We start from the raw sequence: 25,091 nt of genomic DNA on the forward strand, positions 1-25,091 counted from the left end.
AGGGACTATGCATGTTTGTTAATGATATGGTAGATTAAGGACATGGCTCTGCTTCTGACCAACCAATTTTCAAGGTTTCCTATCATTGTGAAAATAATTTTAATGAGAAATTTGTCTATATAATATTCTGATTATTTCGGTAATTTTAAACCAAGCATCCTTAACTGGAAATTTTGTAGAGAAAATAAGAAAAAGTTACCCCAATAGAAATCCCCATTGCCAGGGAAAATTCATAAGGAAGTGGGAAACAACAGCAGTTGAACATGCCTCCATGAGGCAGGGACCAATAGCCAACCTTAAACAAACTCTCTTCAAATGCCTCAAAGCCTGAAATATAAAAATAATCACATTTAGACAAACTTATAATGGCCAACAAGAAAATTATTTAAGTAAATTCTGAAATATATAGTCTTTTTTGATTAATTAGCTTTTACTAAACTAAATCTTCCAGATTATTCCACTGGGCTTGAAATGCTAATGCACCTCATTTTATATGTCAGATTGGAATTAGAAACTATTTCACATTTTATAAAACATTGTTGTATTTAAATTATTTTAAAAGATCCATTTGTCTGTAATTAAATAACTATTTCTACCTTCTTAATCTTCCTTGTAAATAGTATAATGAAAGTAACCTATAGGTTTATTTCCATCAGTTAACTTTTAGAAATGACTTGTTGGATCAATTTAATAATTATAATAGAAAATATCAATGTGCCAAAAGAGAAAATCACTTAAAGACAGCATAACTCACTAAAACGGAGAACTTTAAAATTTTCTCATTGGTTTGATTTTTCTACTGGAGAATATAATAAATTATCACTGTCTTTATGCTCTTTTTAAAAAAGATTTTTAAATTTATTTGACACACACAGAGAGAGAGCGCAGAAGCAGGGGGGAGCTGCAGAGGGAGCGGGAGAAGCAGGCTCCCTGCTGCGCAGAGAGCCTGAAGTGGGGGCTCCATCCCAAGACCCTGGGATCATGACCTGAACAGAAGGCAGATTCTTAACCAACGGAGCCACCCAGGTGCCCCTGTCTTTATTCTCTTGACATATTTCCACTACACTCATCTATTTGCTGTTTGAGTACTGTTATACTCATGAATAGTCATCTTTTTAAAACCCAAATAGATTTATGATTCCTAGATATTAATATTTTAAGAAATATTTAAAAAGATTAGCTTCTACAATAATGCAAAGGTAATCAGGCACATACTTCTGTGGGGTGGAAAATGTCACGAAACAAAAAATACTACCAAAATTCTTAACCCCTCTGAAAAACAAAACAAAAGAAAAGCAAAAACAGTTTAGGAGTGGGCCTTATCCTTTATTAATTGAAAAGTAAATAGTTCTCCATAGAAAAGCTGCAGCTCCCAAATAATACAAATGCTGTACAAGGGACATGTATTTCTATGCACATAATTAAAGATGAGCTCTAATAAAGATCTCACATGATTAAAGATGATCTCTAATAGAGATCTTACATCATAATAATTCTCTTCATATCAGTAATAATGGTGACCAGAAGTAGAAATTGTAAGATGCCAGTATTTCTGCAAAACCCTTTTCTCTATCTTAGTTTTGCTTACAGGCTTCACTTGGAACAGCTATAACAAAAATTTTGCCTCTTTTTCTTTTTTACTAGCCTCTAATATTTAAAATATTTTTTTTCAAGATATAATTAGAAATCTACCTGTGGATCGAGTCCAAGCCCAGCTTGTATTAGGATAACGGTAAGGGCAGTGGTTCTTAAAGTTGAAGACCACGTGTTATTAACATGGATGTAATTACTGAGGAATGGAACATTCCTGACAGTAAAACCAGCCAGTAACATCCCTTAAAAGAAAGAAAATAGGCATGTCTGATTCAGCTCATTTTTCTAAGTTAGGAAAGAGAAATGTTTAATTTCCCTTCTTCAAACACACTACGTCTCATTGCTTCGGTGAAGGGTAGCTTACATACAAATAGAGGAGGCAGCATAAGTAAAGGAACGGAGATAAGAAATGACATATCTCAAAAGGCTGCAACAAGTAATTCAGTGTTGTTGGAACATAAAGGGCACGGATAGGAGTGGGAGAATGGGCAGGAGGGGCCAGAAAATATGAAGCTAACCCCCCTGCAGCCTCTACTCCCATTGCTTTGGCAGAGTAATGCACCATAGGGAAGTTTTAGGAGGAAGTGACATAATGAGTCTTGTATTTTCTGTGATGGTCTTGATGAATTAGATAGACACAAAACTGGAGGAGAGAACAATTAGAAGGCTCTGCCATAGTCCATGGAAGAGTTGGAAAACAAATAGCCTAAGCTAGGACAAGAGTGGAAGTTTTGGAGAAAAAGAAGATTCAATAAATACTTAGCAGGTGCTGAAAGGGTGTTGTGGACATAGAAAGGGTATTAGCAATAGGATGGAGTGATTATCTCTAATGACAGTGTACTGAATATTTGGGTGTATTGAATACTTAGAAGATATGAGACAGCACTAGTAGAAGTTCTTCCACTAATTTCCCTCTGTCCAGATGGAGAGTTATAAACTAATGGTAATGAAGAAATAGGATATAATACTAGTTAGGCAGATCATGTATCCATGAATACATAGCTTACTCAAATAGCTTACTCAAAAACCATAAAACCTTCTTATGCCCTAATCACTATAGTATTTAAATCTTACAATTGTATTTGAGTTAGGCTATCTATAGAAAAATTCAGTCTTTTCTACAATATATTTAAAATTAACTAAAAAATGTCCTATTAAACAATAAGGCAACAGGAATCATATATTGAATATATTTAAATTATTTCAAAAATATATTTCAGAAAAAAAATCTGTGTGCTCATGTGTAGAAAGAATAAATAGTTCTATAAATGAGCTATATGCATACATATACAGTAAATACATACATAAAGATCATATTACATTGAAATATTTCTAAATTATATCTATTCTGACTAGAGTATGTTCATAATTTGCACATAGTTAATAACAAAAAAATAAGAGCTAACTGTACACTTACCAAGAAGAGGTGGAAGTTGAGGCACTGAAGGTATTCTAATGAGTTCCAAAAGTTTCCCCCCAATAATGGCACTATAAAAGATAATTAATAGTCCAAATAAATTTCCACCAGGGAGAACTTCAGGGCCTGAGAATGACCAGACTACACACCATGCCATAAAAAATGCAACTCCTGAAATATAAAAAAAACCATGTATCTATATATCTACATAGACATAGATACATATGTACAAAAGATGAATTCTATTTTATCAAATATCATATTAATAGTCCTATATAATGAATAATACATAGCATAGACTAATGTTGCTTGCTAGTATAATTGAAGAGATATCTGTTTAACATATATTCCAAAGTCCCTATGAATTTATGGGACAAGTTTTTAACAAAGTATTATTATTATTTTTTGAGGATACTTGAAATATGTTTAATAATAAAAGACAACCAACATTCTCTTCTTTTTATTTTTATTTGCATTTATTCTATGCAGAATTTACTCCCGGACCATAAGTTTTTGTTTCTTCAGTTTCTTCTGGGATATCTTTTCTTCTGTGAAACCTCCTCTTCTGGTTAGGAACAATCAGCTCTTTTTCAGTAAGGATCATCTCAATGTGGCAGGGAGAGCTCATGTGTGGGTTAATCCAACCATGAGCCCTGTAAATTCTGTGCTGTATCTTGGGGGCTTTGTTCACCTGGATGTTCTCAATGACCAAAGAACCAACATCTAAACCCTTAAGTTCAGCATTATTCTCTGAATTTTAAGCATGTGCAGTAAAAATTCAGCACTCTTCTTGGGCCACCGACCCTATGTCCAGCCCCACTGTTTGGCCTGGGCACACCTACCAACTCCACCATTGTAGCGACAGAATGGCACACACTGCTTCTGCAAAGTGACATCCTTCAGATACTTGGTGGCTTTTCGGATATGCCTACCCTTGATGGCCTGGGAAGTTTCACATGTGTTCTTAAAGTGAATACGCAGATTTGAATCTCTTGATTTGCATGATTTTGTAGGGTTTTCTGGGTCAAGCGAATAGCGAAACATTTTCTGAGGTCACCTCAGGCCGCTTAGGGGAAGAGCCAAAGTATTATTATTTAAAAAAATATTTTAAAAGTATATGTGAGTCCTTTAAAGTGTTAAACTATTCTCATAATATAGTTATGGTAATATTACGAGATTTACTTCATTTTATATCTTAGAGTAGCTTTTGTTTCTTAAATTCCACATATGAGTGAAATCATATGGTATTTGTCTTTCTCTGACTGATTTATTTTGCTTAGCATAATACACTGAAGCTCCATCCATGTCATTGCAAATGGCAAGATTTCATTCTTTTTGAAGGCTGATTAATATTCAATTTTATATATATATAATTATATATATATATAAGGAAGATGTGATATATACATATATATCACATATATATCACATCTTCCTTATCCATTCATCAGTTGATGGACATTGGGCTCTCTCCATAGTTTGGCTATTGTTGATAATGCTGCTGTAAACATTAGGGTGCATGTACCCCTTCGAATCTGTATTTTTGTATTCTTTGGGTAAATACCTAGTATTGTAATTGCTGGATCGTAGAGTAGTTCTATTTTTAACTTTCTGAGGAACCTCCATACTGTTTTCCAGAGTGGATGCACCAGTTTTGCATTTCCATCAACAGTGCAAGAGGATTCTCCTTTTTCTGCTTCCTCATCAACACCCCTTGTTTCTTGTGTGTTGTTAATTTTAGCCATTCTGACAGGTGTGAGGTAGTATCTCATTGTGGTTTTGATTTGTACTTCCCTGAGAGAAGCATTTATTCCTAAAGAAAAAAAAAAAAGCCAGGGTTTTGGGTAGGACTGCTGAAAGTCTGAGGCCTTCCTGCCTGGGATTGCTATTACTCCTCCCCTCATTTTCCCTCACTTACTTCATTTGGGAAAAACTTTAGTTTTACCAGATGGAGCTAGATTAAAAACCAGTTGCTTTGTTGCCAGAGGAGGTGGAGCAGATTTGATATGGAGTGGAGGGAGAAAATCCTGACTTTGCTGGCTAAAAATGGCAGACTGGTTTCAGAATCAGCAGAAAAAAACATGCAGTGGTGCTAGTTTGAGGTTGCAATTCAAGTTGATATGAGTAGCAGACAAGCTAAAAATTTAACTGGGAGACCTTAGATATGACAGATTCAGAAAGGTTGAGGTAAGTTCTCCACATATCTGTGGCTGATTGGGAAAGTATGCAAGTGCAGAGAAGACTCCAGAGTATGGCAAAAAGTAAAAAAAAAAAAAATGATGTGAGACTTGATTACCAGCAGCAATTTTGAATGCCTTCTTCAACCCAACTACAGATCACTTGGCAGAGGGTAGAAGCCTTAATGGCTTAAACACAATGTCTCCCCTCAATCATTAGGTGACTATTAAGCTATGCAGACAAAAGAGAAACCCTTAGGAAGACAGGCTAAAGACAAACAAAAACTAAGAGACATCAGCTGCTGCAAAACATGGGGCAGAATGATTCCACCAATTTAAGTACATGCAAATTACCCAAACAACAACAACAACAACCACCTTAAGAAAATAAAACTGAATTCAAAGTTGCCATAATGTGTAACTAAAATGTTTCATTTTCTTTTCTTTTCTTTTTTTTTTAAAGATTTTATTTATTTATTTGAGAGAGAGAATGAGAGACAGAGAGCACCAGAGGGAAGAGGGTCAGAGGGAGAAGCAGAACCCCCGCTGAGCAGGGAGCCCGATGCGGGACTTGATCCCGGTACTCCAGGATCATGACCTGAGCTGAAGGCAGTCGCTTAACCAACTGAGCCACCCAGGTGCCCTAAAATGTTTCATTTTCAACTTAAACTTACTAGACATGCAAAGAAATGGGAACATACAACCCATATTCAGAAAAAAAAAAAAAAAGAAGTCAATAGACAATGAGTAAATGAATCCAGGTGTTGGATTAACAAAGTTTTCAAAACAACCACTTTAAATATGTTCACATAATGAAAATGCAACAATGTGTCATTTAATAAAGAATATCAATAAAGAGATAAAATTTATTTAAAAATGGAAATCTGGAATTGAAATGTACAACAATTGAAATGAAAAGTTGGCTGGAGAGGCTCAACAGCGTTTTTGAGCTTGTGAAAGAAAATATCAGTGAACTTGAATATAGATCAATAGAGATTAATTAATCAATCTGAAAAACTAAAGGAAAAAAGGAATAAAGAAAAATGAACAGAGCCTCAGACACCTATGGGATACCATCAAGAGTACTAACATATGCATAAAAGAAGTCCCAGGAAGAGAAGAGAAAGATATAAAGGGGCAGAAACATATTTGAAAATATAATGTCTGAAAACCTCCCAAAGTTAATAAAAAACATTAACTTATAAGAAGCTCAACAAATCCCAAGTAGAATAAGCACAAGAGATTCTCACCTAGAGACATCATCATCATCATCAAATTGCAACAAAAGACAAAAGGAAAATCTTGGAAGTAGCAAGAAAATGTCTCATCATGTACAGGGGAACAATAATGCAATTAACAGCAGCATTTTCATCAGAAAAAACAAAAGCCAAAGGGCAGTGGAGTGACATTTCAAAGTGCAGAAAAGGGGGCACCTGCGTGGCTCAGTCAGTTGAGCATCTGACTCTTGATCTCAGCTCAGGTCTTGATCTCAGGGTTGTGAGTTCAATTCCTTCACTGGGCACCACACTGGGCATGGAGCCTACTTAAAAAAAAAAAAAAAGTGCGGAAAAAAACCTATCAATCAAGAATTTAATATGTAGTAAAACTATTCTTCAAGTGAAGCTGAAATACATTCCCAGACAAACAAAAATAGAAAAAATTCACCCCCACTAATGAAATACTAAAGAAAATGCTTTAAGTTGAAAGGAAATGACACAAGATGGTGATTTGGATCAGTAAGAAGCAATAAAGGGCACTGGAAATGGTAAATAAATATCTAAGTATAGAAGATTGTGTGTATGTATATATATATATGTATGTATATGTATATATATACATATATATGTACATATACATATATATACACATGTACATTTTTAAAAAGTTAAGATTATTAAGAGCAATAAGTATAACAAAATATTGTTGAGTTTATAGCATATAGAGGTCTATTGGCTCAAAGCTACTACATAACACAGGAATTAAGTCAATATTAAACTGAAGTAGATTGTGAAAAGTTGAAGATAATTATTATAATCCACAGACAAATCACTAAAACTAAAAACCTTTAAAATATAACTAAAAAATCAACAGGGAAATTGAAATAGTGCACCAACAATATTTGGTTAGCATAAAAGAAGCAGTAAAGAATGAACAGAAAAACAAAAGACATGACACTTATAGAAAACAAATAACAAAATGGTAGACATAAGTCCAACTATATCAGTAATTATGTGTAATGTGAATGGTCTAAATTCAAAAGGCAAAGATTATCTTACTGGATTTAAAAAAAAAAAGCAAGATCCAACTATTTGGTGTCTACAAGGAACATACTTTGGATGAAACAGGCTGAATGTAAAAAGATGAAAAAGATATATTATGCAAACAATAATCTTGAGTCAAAGAAGTAAACATAAGGGGACTTAGAACATATCTTAAAGTGAATAAAAATGAAAACACAGCATAACAATATTAATAGGATGTGATGGGCACAGATGGAAATGTATAGCTTTAAAAATATTAGAAAGAGGGGCGCGTGGGTGGCTCAGTCGTTAAGCATCTGCTTTCAGCTCAGGTCATGATCCCAGGGTCCTGGGATCCAGCCCCACATTGGGCTCCCTGCTCGGCAGGAAGCCTGCTTCTACCTCTCTCACTCCCCCTGCTTGTGTTCCCTCTCTCGCTGTGTTTCTCTGTCAAATAAATAAAGTCTTAAAAAAAAAATATTAGAAAGAATTACCTAAAATTGACAATAAAAACTTCCACCTTAACAACTTACAAAAAGAGAAGTAAATCAAACCAAAAGTAAGTAGAATGTATGAAATAAAAAAGATTGAAGTGGAAAATAATTAAATAGAAAACAAAAACATTAGAGAAAACCAATGAAATAAAAATTAATTATTTGAGATCAATAAAATAGATGTCCCTAGCTAGACTGACAAAGGAAAAAGAAGGTACAAATGACCAAAATCAGGAATTAAAGAGGAAACATCACTTTGGACCTTAGATAAATTAAAATAATGCAAAGGAAATATTGTAAACAACTTCAAGCTAAAAAATTAGACAACTAGATAAAATAGACAAATTCTTCAAGATACAAATTACCAAAACTGATTCAAGAAGAAAGGAAAATAGAAATACCATATGATCCAACAATTCTGCTTCTGAGTTTTTATCCAAAGAAAATAAAAACAATAAGTCAAAAATATATATGCACCCTCCTCATGTTCACTGCAGCATTATTTACAATAGCCAAGATAGGGAAACAATGTAAGTATCCATTTAAGGGTGAACGGATAAATTGTGGTATATATATATATATATATATACCATGGAACATTTTTCAGTCATAAAAAAAGAAAAATCTTGGGGTGCCTAGCTGGCTCAGTTGGTGGAGCATGCAACTCTTGATCTCTTGGCATAAGTTCGAGCCCCATGTTGGGTGTAGAGATTACTTAAAAATAAAATCTTAAAAAAAAAAAAGAAAGAAAAGAAAGGAAAAGAAAAAACTCTTGCCATCTGAGACAACATGGATGGACCTTGAAGGTATTATGCTACGTGAAATAAGTCAGACAAAGTAGGACAAATATTGCATGCTCACCTATACATGAAATCTAAAAATCAAGCTTATAGATACAGAGAACAAACTGGTGATTGCCAGAGGCAGGGATGGGAGGTTGGCAAGATGGGTGAAGGGGGTCAGAAGTTACAAACTTCCAGTTAGAAAATAAATATGTTATTGGGATGTAATGTACAGCATGGTGAGTATAGTTAATGATACTGTATTATATATTTGAAAGTTGCTAAGAGAGTAGATCTTAAAATTTATCATTTCAAGAAAAAAAAAGGTTTCTATGTATGATGATGGAAGTTTACTAGACTTATTGTGGTGATCATTCTGTAATATATACAAATATAGAATCATTATATTGTGCACTAAAACTAATATAAGGTTATATATCAACTATACCTCAATTAAAAAAAAAAAAAGCCGAATTGAGACACTTTCAGACAAAAGCTGAAAGAACGCTAGAAGACCTATACTACAAAAAACACTACAAGAAGTTTTTTAGACTGAAGGGAAAGAATTCCACATGAAAATTCAGATTGCCAGAAATAAATGGAGAGAACCAGAGAATGTAAATATGTGGACAAATATGAGACTTTTTTTAACTTAAAAAAAAAAGACTTTTGGCTTTTTAAAAGCAAATGTAGAAGAATATATACATATAAATGTAGAAGTAAAAAGAATGTAGAAGTGAAAATATATATAAATCTAGCACAGAGGGCAGAGGAGGGATAAATAAAGTCATATTGCTGTAAGGCTCTTCTATATTGATGTGAATGATGACCACAGGATATGTAGGTTTATAGTACGTCTTGTAGTTGGGTAGTGTTAGTTCTCTAGCTTTTAATTTTTCTCCTTTGATACTATGTTGGCTCTTCTGTCTTTTGCCTCTATATAAACCTCAGAATGAGTTTGTGGGCACCCACAAAGTAACTTGTTGGGATTTTGATTGGGGTTGTGTTGAATCTATGGATCAAGTTGGAAAGAACTGACATCTTGACAATATTGAGTCTTCCATGAACAAGGAAAATCTGTGCATTGATTTAGTTCTTTTTTGATTTCTTTCACTAGAGTTTTGCAGTTTTCCTTGTGTAGATCTCGTACATATTTTGGTAGATATATACCTAGGTATTTTATTTTTAGGGATACTAATGTAAATAGTGATGTATTTTTAATTTCAAATTCCATTTGTTCACTGTTGGTACATATGAAAATAACTGACTTTTGTATATTAACCTTTTATCCTGCAATCTTGTTATACTGGCTTATTCGTTGTCCCTGGAGTTTTCTTGTAGTTTTTTAAATTTTCTACACAATCATGTCATTTATGAGCAAGGGCAGTTTTATTTCTTCCTTCCCAATCTGTATACTTTGTTTTTGCTTTTCTTATTGTATTAGCCAGGACTTCTAGTACAATATTGAAAAGAAGTAGTGAGAGAGGGCATCCTTGTCTTATTCCTGATCTTAGTGGGAAAGTTCTAGTTTCTCACCATTTAGTATGATGGTGGCTGTAGATTTTTAGTTTATTTTTTTTTTATCAAGTTGAGGAAGTTTCCCTCTATCTGTAAATTAGGATGGATGTTGGATTTTGTCAAATGTTTTTCCCGCACCTATTATTATGATACGATTTTTCTTCTTTAGCCTGTTCATGTTATGGATTACAATCATTCATTTTCAAATATGAACCAACCTTGCATACCTAGAATAAATCTCATATGGTTGTATGATGTATAATTCTTTTTACATTGTTGATTCATTAATATTTTGTTGAGGATTTCTGCTTCTGTGTTTATCAGGGATATTAGTCTGTAGTTTTCTTTTTTGTAATGTATTTGATTTGGGTATAAGGCTAATGCTGACCTCATAGAATGATTTGGGAACTATCCCTCTGCTTCTATCTTTAGGAAGAGATTGTAGAGAATTGGTATAATTTCTTTCTTAAATGTTTGGTAAGATTCACCAGTGAAGCCATTTAGGTCTGGTGCTTTTTGTTTTGGGAGGTTATTAATTATTGATTCAATTTATTTAATAGATATATTCCTATTCAGATTGTCTATTTCTTCTTATGTATATTTTGACAGATTGTGTTTTTCAAGGAATTGGTCCATTTCTTCTCGATTATCAAATTTGTGGGCTAAGGGATGTTCACAGTATTCCTTTATTATCTTTTTAAGGTCCATGGGATCTGTAGTGATGTCCCCTCTTTAATTTCTGATATTAGTGGATTATGTCTTCTTTATGTTTTTCTTAGCCTCGCTAGAGGCTTATAGAGGGTATCAATCTTACAAAAGAACCAGCTTTGGTTTCATTGATTTTTTGCTATTGTTTTAAATTTCAATGATAGCTGCTCTAATTTTTGCTATTTCTTTTCTTCTGTTTACTTTGGGTTTAATCTGCTCCTTTTTCCGGTTTCCTAATATGGAAGCTTAGAAGGTTGATTTTAGATCTTTGTTCTTTTCTAAAATGTGCGTTCAATGCTATAAATATTTCTCTAAGCACTGCTTTCACTGCATCCCACAAATACTCATAAGTTGTATTTTCATTTTCATTTAGTTCCAAATATTTTAAAAGATCACTTGAGGTTCCCATGTATTATTTAGAAATGTATTGTTTAATCTCCAAGTATTTTAGGATTTTCCAGCTGCCTTTCTTTTGAATTTTAGTTTAAATCCTTTATGGTCTGAGGGCATACACTATATGATTTTTATTCTTTAGATTTATTAAGGTGTTTTGTATGTGTATGACAGAATTGGTCTATCTTAGTGAATGTTCCATGTGAGCTTGAGAATAATGCATATTATGCTATTCTTAGATGAAGTAGTCTATAAATGTTCATTATATCCTATTGATTGATGGTGTTGTTGAGTTCAACTATGTCCTTACTGATTTTCTGCCTGCTGGATCTGTACTTTTCTGAGAGACTGTTGAAGTCTCTAACTATAAGTGTGGATTCACATATTTCTTCTTGCCATTCTTTCATTTTTTCTTCATGTAAATTGACACATGGGAACATGTCTGTTGTCAGACACATATACACATTAAGGATTATCATGTCTTCTTGGGAACTGACTCCTTTATCATTATGTAATACCCTTCTTTATCCCTGATAATATTCCTTACTCTGAAGTCTGCTGTCTGAACTTAATATTTCATCTTTCTTTTACTTAGTGTTTATATGGTATATCTTTGTTCATCCCTTCAATTTTATGTGCCTTTATATTTAAAGTGGTTTCTTACAGACAACATATAGCTAGCTCTAGGGTTTTAAAAAAATATTTATTTATTTATTTTTAGAATTTAAAAGAATTATTATATTCAATTAGCCAGTATATAGTACATCATTAGTTTTTGACGTAGTGCTCAACGATTCATTAGTTGCGTATAACACCCAGTGCTCATCACAATATGTGCTCTCCTTAATACCCATCACCCAGTTACCCCATCCCCCAATCCCCCCCTTCTGTAACCCTCAGTTTGGTTCCTGGAGTCTAGAGTCTCTCATGGTTTGTCTAGGTTTTTTGATACACTCTGACAATCTGTCCTTTACTGGTGTGTTTAGACCACTGACCTCTAACTATCAATATAGTTAGATTAATATCCACTATGTTTGTTACTGTTCGCTATTTATTGCCCCTATTTTTTGTTTCTATTTTTTGTCTTCCATTCTTTCTTACCTTTTGTGCCAATTAACTGATCATTTTATATACTTCCATTTTCTCTCCTTTCTTAGCATATCAGTTATATTTATTTTTTCATTTTCTTTTTAGAGGTTGCCTAGAGTTTGTAAAATACATTTTCAACTAATCCAAGTCCATTTTCAAATAACACTACCACTTCATGGGTAGTGCAAGTACCTTATAAAAACAAAGTATTCCTAATTCCTTCTTCCTGTTTCTTGTATCATTGCTTTCATTCATTTCACTTATGTATTAGCTATAATCAGTGAATATATTTTTGCTATTATTGTGAACTGTTATCTGTTCAATCATTTAAGAATATTAAAAACATGTTTTTGTTTTACCATCACTTATTCTTTCTCTGATGCTCTTCCTTCTTTATGTAAATCTGAGTTTCTGACCTATATAATTTTTTCTCTCTGAAGAATTTCTTTTAACATTTTGCAAGGCAGATTTACTGGTTTGATTTTTGTTGGTCTGAGAAACTCTTTATTTCTCCTTCACTTTTCTTTTTTAATTTGGGGGTGAGGAACAGAGGAAGAGAGAGAGAGAGAGAGAATCTTAAGCAGGCTCCATGCCCAGGCTAAGTCTCACAACCCTGAGATCATGACCTCAGTTCAAAAATCAGACACTTAACAGACTGAGCCACCCAGGAATCCCTCTCCTAAACTTTTGAATGATGATTTTGTAGCGTACAGAATTTTAGGCTGGTGTGTTGTTTTTGTCTCAACACTTTAAATACTTCATTTCACTTTCTTTTTGCTTGCATTGTTTCTGCAGGTAAGTCAGATATAATTTTTATCTTTGCTACCCTATCAGTAAAGTGTTATTTCCTCCTCTGGCTTCTTTCAAGATTTTAAAAAATCTTTGATTTCCTGTAGGTTGAATATGATATACCCAGGTGTAGTATTTTTGTTTGTTTGTTTTTTGGTATTTATCCTGCTTGGAATTCTCTAAGCTTCCTGGATCTGTGGTTTTCTATCTGACATTAATTTGGGGGAAATTCTTAGCCATTATTGTTTCAAATATTTCTTCTGCTGCCTTTTCTCTTCTTTTCTGCTATTCCCATTACTTTTATTTTAAGATTTTATTTATTTATTTGACAGAGAGAGAGATAGTGAGAGCAGGAACACAAGCAGGGGGAGTGGGAGAGGGAGAAGCAGGCTTCCTGCTGAGAAGGGAACCGATGTGGGCCTTGATCCCAGGACCCTGGGATCATGACCTGAGCTGAAGGCAGACGCTTAATGACTGAGCCACCCGGGCGCCCCATTCCCAATACGTTTTGTAGTTGTCCCACAGTTCTTGTATATTCTGTTCCTTTTTTCCAATCTTTTCTTCCTCCTTACTTTTCAGCATTGGAAGTTCCTATTGACAGATCCACAAGCTCAGAGATTCTTTCATCAGCTGTGTACAGTCTATTAATGAATCCATCAAAGACATTCATTTCCATTAGTGTTTTTAAATTTCTTTAGCATTTCTTTTTGGTTCTTTCTTAGAACTTCCAGCTCTCTGCTTATATTACCTTTCCATTCTTACATGTTTACTTTTCCATTGGAGCCCTAAGTATATTAGTCATAGTTGTTTTAAATTCACAGTCTGATAATTCCAACATCCCTGCAATATCTGGGTCTAGTGATTCTTTGTCTCTTCAAACTGTGTGTGTGCGGTTTTTTTGTTTGTTTGTTTTGTTTTGCTTTTTAATACATCTTATATATTTTTGCTTAAAAGTGAATATATCGTCCTGGGTAAAAAGACCTTTGGTAATATAGTGGTAAGTTGTGGGGGAAGGGGAAGACTTCTATAGAGTTCTGAACCAGTCTTTAGTGAGCCTGTGATCCTGGGCTGTGAACCTCACAAGTGCCTCTCAGTTTTTTTTTGTTTTTTTTTTTCCTACCCCATTAGGTTTTATAAGGTGGTTAGTGGAGGTTATATAGAGGGGGCAACTGTTGGTTATTTCTCCTTTCCCACGTCAGTTTGGTTCTGATAAAATCCCTGTAGGTTAGGTTCTGATAAAACAGTTTCTCTTGAGGGAAGGTATTCTTAAGAAGAGTAGAAATCTCTGGTATACTGCATATGATTACTTTCCCCCTCCCCCTGCCAGATGGCTCCTGGAGGTAAAACTCAGAAAAGTGTGTTTCCCACACCATGACTGGTCTACCCCCACCTCAGACTTGTCCACACTGAGTCTCTAGCCAATTTGTCAATTACAATTTAGGTTTACCTACCCCTAGTACTGGTTCCTGCAGAGGTTTCTGCTCTGATAAGTTATGATTCTCTGTATCCACATGCTGTCTCCAATTTTGGGGGCAGGTATTTGCCCTCTAACCTTACTTCATTTGGTGGAACTAAGAAGAGTTGTTAATTTTTCAGTTTGTTTAGCTTTTTATATGTTAAGGTAGAGGAATGATGCTGGACCAGAAATTGGAAGTGTCTGGGATATTATTTTTGAGCTCTAAACTTTAAAGTAACATCAAGTATTACTTCATAACACTGATGATAAGATTTTAATGGAGAAATTCTGGCCCTAAGATTATGTGAAAATCATAGTTGGATGTATAATAAAGCTTTCTGTTTTTTTATTTAAAGGAAAAACAACTTTATGAAAATAGTTATAAAGTACCTTTTATTGAAAATAAAGTATCTTTATTGAAAGGAAACTCAAAAGAAACAAAAAAGGAATAATAGCCTAAAATCCAAACCTATTCCCCTAGAATATCTATTTCTTTGGAACTAGGCAAGATACCACCTGAGTAAAAAACATAAATAGTGTGATTAAAAGTGATGAGACTGATTTCTACATGTGGTTGAGAGTTTAGATTTCTTACTAAATTAACTTATATGCACTATGGGATTGGTGAATTAAATATGATTTATAGAGAAACTGCAGCTCTATCTCCATTATCTAGAACATATGCTATTATCTAGAGAATATGTTTTAAGAGTTTCTTTAGTGAATGTAGGGTGTATGGGTGTGTGTGTGAGAGAGGCAGAGATAAGACCCAGACAGACAGATGGAGATGGAGACAGAAAGACAGAGACAGAAAAAGAGAATACAAGGATATACACACCCCAAGATAGAAACATGGAAGATCCTTTTCCTATAAATTTCTCTAAATTTGAAAAATCAAAAATGAAAGAAAACAAAGGGGAAAACGAGTTAGAGAACCAAGTATGTTTATAGTTTCAATACTGGTGTTATAAAACTCCTAGTTTCTGAGCAAACTGCAGTTCTCAATCTCAGTGGATAATCTTTTGTGACCAATACATTTTCCTCTCTTCACAGGCCCTGACCCCACTCCTAACAATTGCTGTATAGACAATGCTCACTATATAGAATGTGGGAATTGTGCATGTAAGATCTATGTGCAGACATTATATTTACAAAGGAATCTGATCACTTTACACTGTCAGATGTTCAAGTTCAGCTTTAGAACCTTAAAAATATTGATGTTAATTAAAAAGTAACTTTTACTAAAGGGAAAATCAATTAAAAAAATTTGGTTTCAAAAGTTTAAAGTTAGCAAGCAGCAAATAGAGTAAAATTTTAGGGTTGCCTGAGGGCTCAGTCGGTCACAAGTGTCCGACTCTTGGTTTCTGCTCAGGTCGTGATCTCAGGGTCATGAGATCAAGTCCTGCGTCAGGCTTTGCACTCAGTGCAGAGTCAGCTTGAGATTTTCTCTCTCCCTTCCCCTCCCCCAGCTTGCACATGTGCACTCTCGCTCTCCCTCTTGATAAACAAAAATCTTTAAAAAAAAAAGAAAAGAAAATTTTAAAACTTCAGTTACTTATCCTTCATCATATTTTAAACTAAATTTTGTTCTGCATAGGCTCTATATTTCTGGAGGCCCAAATCTCTCTAAGTTAAATCATATAGAATATCTAGAAAAAAATCAAGAAAATCTTTTAATAATATTAGGTGACAACTTATAAATATATGATAATGACATGCTTTAACATTTTAATGGTAAAGCAAATTTTATACAATTCTTTACAAGGCAGCAGCTTTTTAAAAATTTGGGTCTTAATTTTATTAAGAACCTTAATATTGCCAGGAGTATAATGTTCTTTTCAGCTGACTTAAAACTAAGTATCAGGGGTGCCTGGGTGGCTCAGTCGGTTAAGTGTCCAACTGGTGATTTTGGCTCAGGTCATGATCTCATGGGTTGTGAGACTGAGCCCCACATTGGGCTCTGGGTTCCGTGGAAAGTCTGCTTGAGATTCTCTCCCTCTGCTCCTTCCCCCACTCGCACTCACACTCTCTCTAAAAATAAATCTTAAAAAAACTAAATATCAAAAGTGGCTTTAAGTAAAAATCTTTAATCAATGCCCGTTCTTTCTCTTTCTTTCCCTTTCCTTCCTTCCTTCTCTCTTCCTTTCTTCCTTCCTTCCTTCCCTCCTTTCTTTCTTTCTTGTAGAATCCACACCCAATGTGGGGCTTGAACTCACAGCCCTGAGATCAAGAGTCGGATACTCTACTGACTGAGTCAGCCAGGCGCCTCTTAATCAATGCTGTTTCTAATCCTCAAGATTTAATATAAGAAGTCATGAAAAACAGTAAAATATGTATCTGTTAAGCAAATATTATTAGTTTTTGACAGAGTTAAGGAAATATTTCCTCTTTGTCCACATATTGCTTGTAATAAGAGCTGAAGTATATAGCTGAAGTATACATCAAATATATAGACTTAGCAGTAGCCTTGTTGGTTTGTGTTCTAATATTTATCAAATATAGGGGCAGCTGGGTGGCTTAGTCAGTTAAGTGTCTGCCTTAGGCTCAATCATGATCCCAGGGTCCTGGGATCGAGCCCCGCATCGGGCTCCTTGCTTACCAGGGAGACTGCTTCTCCCTCTCCCTCTGGGGCTCCCCCTGCTTGTGCTCTCTCTCTGTCAAATAAATGAATAAAATCTGTAAAAATATATATTTATCAAATATATCTCTCATTTTCTCTCCACTTACATTTCTTATTTCACATACCATTTGTAATAAGTTTATTCAATTTTCCTTGTGGGGGACAAGAGTACGTCTTTTCCATCTGTGGTTTTGTTTCCTCTGTTTGTGACAAGACAGTTTCCTTAGTTTCTTCATGTTCACTAATACTACTATCTTTGAGGATCTGAAGTAAAGCAAGGAAATCTTTTAAGAAATATACTTTTCATACAATTTTATGAATGTAAAAAACCACCAAATCTCATAATTAAATTCAGATTATTACTGTCACCATGGAGAATTACACATATAAAAGAATATTCATGCACTATATCATTAGGTATTTGAGGACGTCACAGGAATGCATTTTGTAGAGCACCTTGATTTAGCTTTTATAGACTTGAGTCCCTGCTATTTTCATTTGTGATTTATGCAAACTGAATAAGTGAGCCCATAGTGTAGGCAGAATAATTAAAAGTGTTCCTCTTCAGTCTTACTCCCAAAGATTATTCAATAAAACTTTTGTAGAATGAAAATACAACTAAGTTGGAAAGGAGGTGAAATATAATTTTACTTGGACTCATTTCATTTGAAAAATTATATAACTGGAAAAATGAGAAAAACAGATCAAGCTTTCGGAAATTTAAGGTTCATGCTCCCACTATTAATTATAGATAAGACCCTTAGGTAGTTCAGGGGTTAGCTGCATCTTCCAGGCTTTTAATGGTGGTTAGTCTAATTATAAAACTGATTTAGAAAAAAAAAGGCATCTTAGTTGGTGAGAATATTGAGAGGTTTCTCCCAAGGTAAACAAAACAAGACAAAAAATAAAAGAACAAAACAGAGTAGGGTTAACCTTGAAATAGAAATCTTCAAATTTGTCTTATTGCCATCATGGTGTGTGTGTGTGTGTGTGTGTGTTTGTGTTTGCATGCACATGTATGCATGTGTACACACAGGCCAACACTTTGAGTATATTGATAATACTTTGAGTGCAGTGGAGAGAGAACATTGCGTTGTCACAAGAAATGGTAACAAGGGATAGAGGAAGGGACAGATTAAGGAAGTGAAGAGGAAATATTTAATGACTAGGGAGGCAAAGGCACCACAGCAGCTGATGTAAATGAATTATGTAGTTCTTTTAATATCAAAGTTCTTTAAATCTGATCATGATTAATTTGTTGGAGCTCTGGTATAGAGACTTTTGTGGGAAGTCTGTCACTATACAAAAGGGCCAAGGTAAAGACACAAAGATGAATTTTGATTAGTGTGGGTAAAAGGTCATATGAGGTAAGACCATATTATTTTAAGTTTTATTATTTCAGAATTTATAATAAATTGACATAGACTAGGATGAAGTCTTTACAGACAAATAACTTGAATCAATGGTGAATATTTTAAATATTTAAAAGAAGAACTTTTGGGCCCTTAAGAACTATAGAAACCTCTATTTTAAAAAGTAAACATTTTTTAAAAAAGTAAACAATTTATAATTCTAATTATGAGCAATTATTACACAGTAAAACTAGATCAACAGAAGGTCTATGACTTACTCTGTACACTTGAAAAAATAAAAACTTGGTTCTTTTCAAACATAGAGCACAACATTTTAATTAATTTGTCTTTACCTCTTGTAGTCTAAATTACTGAGCTTTTCCTAGATATGGCAAGAAATAATAAGCTGTATTTCCATTATTCCTGAAATCTGTTCTCTTTACTCCAAAATAATCATTAGTCGCCCCTTTCCATCTTTTCATTCCTTTTGCTCATTTCTTAGTACTTATTTAAATGTTATTTTTAAATGACCACTTCTCATTTTTTAACCAGACATATAATAGAAACCTAATAAGTAAACTTGACAAATAAATTTTAAGCTCAGATTGATTTCTATGTCATATATTACAAAATAGTTTTCGGTTTTTACCTGAGGAGTTGTAGATGATGAGGTGTTTTTATCCTCCAGATGTTCATTTTGTGATTCTGTGGTGTACATGCTAATATTTAAAAGAAAAATAATTTGAATAAAATAGTACTATAAATCCATCTGAAACAAACATGGTTAAGTGGGATTAATTTTTTAATGATTTTTTATCAGAAAGTTGTATCACAGTCAAGTCAGATATCTTTATAGTTAAGACAGCTCCAAATATTCATTGTAAAGTTAAGAAGCAAAATCATGTGCATACGTTTTAAAAACCATTATCACACAGAAATTTAATACTTCAGTAGTTCATAATGGTGGGTCATATCTTAAAAGCATGTATCAGAAAACTCAGTTCTTTATTTTATGCACTGAAATAATTTCCACCATTGATTTACTCTATCTTCAGTCACATTCCTGTCAGAAGAGAGTCCAAATTTTTTTAAATTAAATATGATCAACTACATTAATACCTACATCTGTAAGTTACTGATACATACTGTCTTTATATGTGGTCCATTGGAAAGATCCATGGGTCTAACATTTAAACAAAATAAAATAAATTTTATTTTGACTAACAATGAACTAGAAAAAAGAATGAAATAGGACCACATCCAGAGAAGAATTAGGTCTGGAAACTTATTTTAAAATATCTATTTTTCCTACTTTCTCTGTGATTTTTGCTGTCTTTGAGTGTAGGAAGAGTATCTGCCATAAAAATATTTTTCAATTCTTGAGTTACTGTTGAGGACAAAATTAAAAACTTTAAGTCTGAATTTTTAGGTACTTGATAAGACCAAACCCCACAGTATTTCAAGTATCCGTACTTTTTTTAAAAAGGCAAGCAATTTTAATAATTAAAAATTTTAATGAAAAGAATCATTAACATTTGAGTAGCTACCACATATGCTAGGTGCTTTACATATATTGCCTCATTTTAATGAAGTAAAATATTAGTGTGTAAAATCCTATAAGGGATCATAACTAACTTATGACTTAAAACAGAAAATAACATTTATTTTTAAAATCTTATGAAAAAATATATCTCTAAGTCCCTTTAAAGTAAAATTCCATTTTAATTAAAGGGAATATAAAAACTATTTGGTCATTAGAATGACAACCTGTCATTAACTGTTAGACTAGAAGTTAAAAGTGAGTAAGCTCTATGAACAAGGAGGGTGAGTGAAATCACCTAAGCTGTGTCAAGTTCTGAAAGGTTAGGCTGAGGGGCTAGAACCATTAAAAAATTTGAGCTGGAGTGCACAAGAGTTGTGAGGTCAGGACACAAAGTTCATCCACGCAATAATGATTGAATGTTCTTCTGGGTGAATGTCTATTCTTCTGGGCTCTGAAGATAAGCAGCAAAACAAAATAAAACAAATGTAGGTTTATGCTCTCATGGAGCTTATATTCTTGTTGGAAGAGAAAGACAATAAACAGTATTTTCAGATTGTGATTAAGTATTGGAGAAAATAAACCTGGAAGATGTTACAGTGATCAAGGTGACATGTGAGCTGTGACCTAACTAAGGAGAAACTGTGAGTCATAACTAGGCAGATAGACAGGAGCAGGCAAACATAACACCAAGAAACCAGGCAGCATATTTTAAAATCTACAGCTATGTTGGGGCACCTGGGTGACTCAGTCGGTTGAACCTCCAACTCTTGGTTTTGCCTCAGGTTGTGATCTCAGAGTTGTGAAATTAAACCCTGAGGGGCGCCTGGGTGGCTCAGTTGGTTAGGCGACTGCCTTCAGCTCAGGTCATGATCCTGGAGTCACAGGATCGAGTCCCGCATCGGGCTCCGGGCTCGGCAGGGAGTCTGCTTCTCCCTCTGACCCTCCTCCCTCTCATGCTCTCTGTCTCTCATTCTCTCTCTCTCAAATAAATAAATAAAATCTTTAAAAAAAAAAAAAATTAAACCCTGAGTGGGGCTCCGTGCTCAGCACAGAGTCTGCTTAAGATGGTCTCTCCCTCTCCCTCTGCCCCTCCCCCTGCCCCCACTCTCTCTCTCTTTCTCTAAAAATCAACAAATAAATCTAAAAAAAAAAAAAAAAATCTACAGCTAGTCCATGGTTAGGATAGCAGGACTTGGAATCCAGGCAAGCAGACCATGCAATAGAACTTCAAAACCTAGAGAAGGAGTCTGAACAATAAATGTACATGTTAACAGCTATAAGAGAAGTTTGAGGGCGCCTGGGTGGCTCAGTTGTTAAGCGTCTGCCTTCGGTTCAGGTCATGATCCCGGGGTCCTGGGATCGAGTCCCACATCGGGCTCCCTGCTCAGCGGGAAGCCTGCTTCTCCCTCTCCCACTCCCCCTGCTTGTGTTCCTGCTCTCGCTGTCTCTCTCTCTGTCAAATAAATAAATAAAATCTTAAAAAAAAAAAAGAAGTTTGATATTGTGTCTAGTAATATTCATGTCTGGCAACTACTCAATACGCTCTTTACATATCTGCCAAGAGAGGAATTGGTAATTAGTATGCATAGTAACTAAAAGTAAGTACTTTGGAGCTGAGATAGAAATGTATTTCACTCTCCTCTTTATCTCTTAATAACTGTGAGAAGTGATTTATCTTTGTAGGCCTCAATTTCCTTATCTGTAATGATATAATATTGCTAAATTTATTGGTTATTGTGAAGATTAAATGATATAATAGCTGATACAATCTGGATTATGTGAAGCACTTAACATGAATCATTTCCACAACACTGTGAGTTATTTGTTATTCTCATTTTACAGATGTTGAAGCTGAGACCCATGAAGGGTAGGTGGTTTTCCCAAAGTCACACAGCTAGCAAGTGGCATAGCTGGAATTTGAACCAAATACTCTTTAACACTATTTAAATCCTTGTTAACCTTGGTATCATCTTTTTCCTTTTAGTTATTCTGGAGATGTTCCATTGTGGATTTAAGTTGCATTTTCATGGTGACTAACATTATTTTCACATATTTATAGGCTATTTGAATATTTTCTTTAGTAAAGTGTTCAGATCTCTTGCCCATTTAAAAAAATATATTGGCAGACTTTTACTGATTTTTTTTTTAGTTCTTTATGTATTCCAGAATCAAATCTTTTATTAGATATATAAATAGCCAATATTGTCTCCTACTCTGTGGCTTGCCTTTTCACACTGATGATGTCTTTGAATGAACAGAAATTTTTATTTTAATTTAATTTGTCTTTTTTCTTTATAATTAGAGCTTTATTGTTTTATGTCTTTGCCAACCCTGAAATCATAAGGTATTCTCCTATATATTTTTCTAGAAGCATTAATGTTTTGCCTTTCACATTTAAGTCTATGATCCATCTGGAATTGATTTTTATGTATGGTTTGAGAAGAGATAAAAATTCATTTTTTCTCATATCAATACAAATTGACTCAGCATCATTTATTAAAAAGTTCATCCTTGGGGCACCTGGGTGGCTCAGTCGTTAAGCATCTGCCTTCGGCCCAGGTCATGATCCCGGGGTCCTGGGATCCAGCCCCGCATCGGGCTCCTTGCTTGGCAGGAAGCCTGCTTCTCCTTCTCCCACTCCCCCTGCTTGTGTTCCCTCTCTCGCTGTGTCTCTCTCTGTCAAATAAATAAATACAATCTTAAAAAAAAAAATCATCCTTTATCCATTGCATTCCAGTGTCACCTTTGTTGTAAATCAGGTGACCACATATATGTGAATTTATTTTTGGATTTTCTTCTGTTCCACTGGCCTATTTGTCTATCCTTATGCCAACACTACACTAATACTTATATAATAGGAATTGCTACCTAGTGTTTTAAGTTCTCCAGTTTTGTTCTCCTTCAGAGTAGGATAAAATTAAAAAAAAAAAAAAGGATTGACTCTTTATCTCTTTGTATTTCCACATAAATTTTAGAATAAGGTTGTCTATTCATACACACTCTCACTTTATCTGGTGGAATTTTGACTGAAATTGCATTGAATCTGTAGGTCAGTTTGGGGAGAACTGACATCTTAACAGTATTGAGTCTTTTAATCCTTGAACATTGTATGTATCTCTTCATGTACTTATATTTTCTTTAGTTTACCTTAGTAATGTTTATAGTTTTCAGTGTCGAGGTCTTACATATCTTTCATTAGCCTTATTTCTAGGTATTGATGTTTTTGGGGATGTACCAAACAGTATCACTTAAAAAAAATTATTACTTATTTTTTTGCTGGTATACAGAAATACAGGTAATTTTTATTTATTTACTTTATATCTAGGCCTTGATAAATTCACTTTATTCTAATGATTCTTTTGGATTTTCTAAGTACACAAGCACGCAGTCAGCAAATATGTTTTATTTCTTCCTTTCTAAATTTTATATATTTTATCTTTTTCTTTCTTTAATTGCACTAGTTGTAACCTGTCTTTACAGTTGTTTTATATCCATGCTGACCTTGGTATTGTCTGTCCTCAGTATTTGTTTTAATATAGATCTGTTGGCAATAAATTCTTTCATTATTTATTTGCCTTAAATGTCTTTATTTCACCTCCACTTTTGAAAGGGATTCTTGTTGAATACAGAATTCCATATTAGATTTTCTTTAAGAATTTTAAAGATGTTCCACTGTATTCTGGTTCCCATAATTTCTATTGAGACTTTAACTGTCATTTTTACCATGGCTCCTTTGAAGATAATATGTCTTTGGCTGATATTAATCATAGTCATTAAAAAACTTTTTTCATTGTGGTAAAATATATGTAACAAAAAACTTACAATTTTAAAGTATACAGTTCACTGGCATCAAGTACATTCATATTATTAAGCAACCATCACTGCTATCATTTCCAGAATTTTATTATCCCAAACTGGAACTTTGTATCCAACTCCCTATTAAACAACTCCCCATTCTCTCTTCTCCTAACTCCCTGGCAACCACATTCTACTTTCCATCTTTATGAATTAAATTACCTTAAGTACCTCAGGTAAGTGGAATCTACAATATTTGTCCTTTTGCATCTGGTTTACTTCACTTAGTATGATGTCTTCAAACTTCATTCGTGTTGTCACATGCATCAGAATTTCCTTCCCCTTTAAGGATAAATTAACACCCCATTGTATGTATATACCACATTTTGTTTATCTGTTCATTCATTGATGGATATTTGTGTTGTTTCCATTTTTTGTCTATTGTGAATAATACTGCTAAGAACATGGATGTACAGGTATCTGTTCAAGTATCTACCTTCATTTATTTTGGGTATATACACAGAAGGAAAGCTGCTGGATCATATGGTAATTGTTTCATTTTTAGGGGAACTGCCATACTGTTTTCCACAGTGACTATGGCTATACCATCTTATATTCATACCAGCAATGCACAAGGGCTCCGATTTCTCTACATACTTGTCAGCACCTGTTACTTTGTTTTTCATAATAGCCAACCTAATGGGTATGAAATGGTATCTCATTGTGGTTTTCATTTCCATTTTCCTAATGATTATTGAGCATCTTTGAGCCCTTATTGGCAATTTGTGTATCTTCTTTAGAAAAATGTCTAGTTTAGTCCTTTGCCCAGTTTTTTTTCAGATTTTATTTATTTCTTTATTTATTTTTAAAGATTTTATTTATTTATTCATGAGAGACAGAGAGAGAGAGAGAGAGAGGCAGAGGGAGAAGCAGGCTCCCAAGGAGCAGGAAGCCCGATGTGGGACTCGATCCCAGGACCCTGAGATCATGACCTGAGCCGAAGGCAGACGCTTAACCATCTGAGCCACCCAGGTGCCCAGATTTTATTTATTTATTTGAGAGAGAGAGAGATCACAGAGGGAGAAGGGGAGAGAGGGGGAGAAGCAGACTCGCCACTGAGCAGGG

General features: G+C 34.2%; 1 protein-coding gene and 1 pseudogene across 6 annotated transcripts in view; both read right to left on the reverse strand.

The window, feature by feature from the left end:
- The window catches only part of SLC9B1 (solute carrier family 9 member B1), a 70,606-nt gene that overhangs the window by 30,195 nt on the left and 15,320 nt on the right, over window positions 1–25,091 (reverse strand). For 2 of the 6 annotated variants that reach the window (XM_035030189.1, XM_035030188.1), the window contains exons 2-6: window positions 19,278–19,347; window positions 17,402–17,540; window positions 3,011–3,181; window positions 1,693–1,835; window positions 200–327 (exon numbers count right to left, since the gene is read on the reverse strand). In XM_035030189.1, coding sequence (XP_034886080.1) covers window positions 200–327; window positions 1,693–1,835; window positions 3,011–3,181; window positions 17,402–17,540; window positions 19,278–19,346 — 650 coding nt within the window. In that variant the 5' untranslated portion in view covers window position 19,347. Of the gene's footprint in view, window positions 1–199; window positions 328–1,692; window positions 1,836–3,010; window positions 3,182–6,620; window positions 6,655–17,401; window positions 17,541–19,277; window positions 19,348–25,091 lie in introns of those variants that run through there. The other 4 variants (XM_035030192.1, XM_035030191.1, XM_035030194.1 and 1 more) reach the window with 4 other exon arrangements.
- Window positions 3,277–4,156, reverse strand: LOC118027052 (annotated as a pseudogene).

The sequence above is a fragment of the Mirounga leonina genome, unplaced genomic scaffold (assembly GCF_011800145.1).
Source record: "Mirounga leonina isolate KUSES-001 unplaced genomic scaffold, KU_Mleo_1.0 Mir_357, whole genome shotgun sequence".
NCBI classification, from domain to species: Eukaryota; Metazoa; Chordata; class Mammalia; order Carnivora; family Phocidae; genus Mirounga; species Mirounga leonina.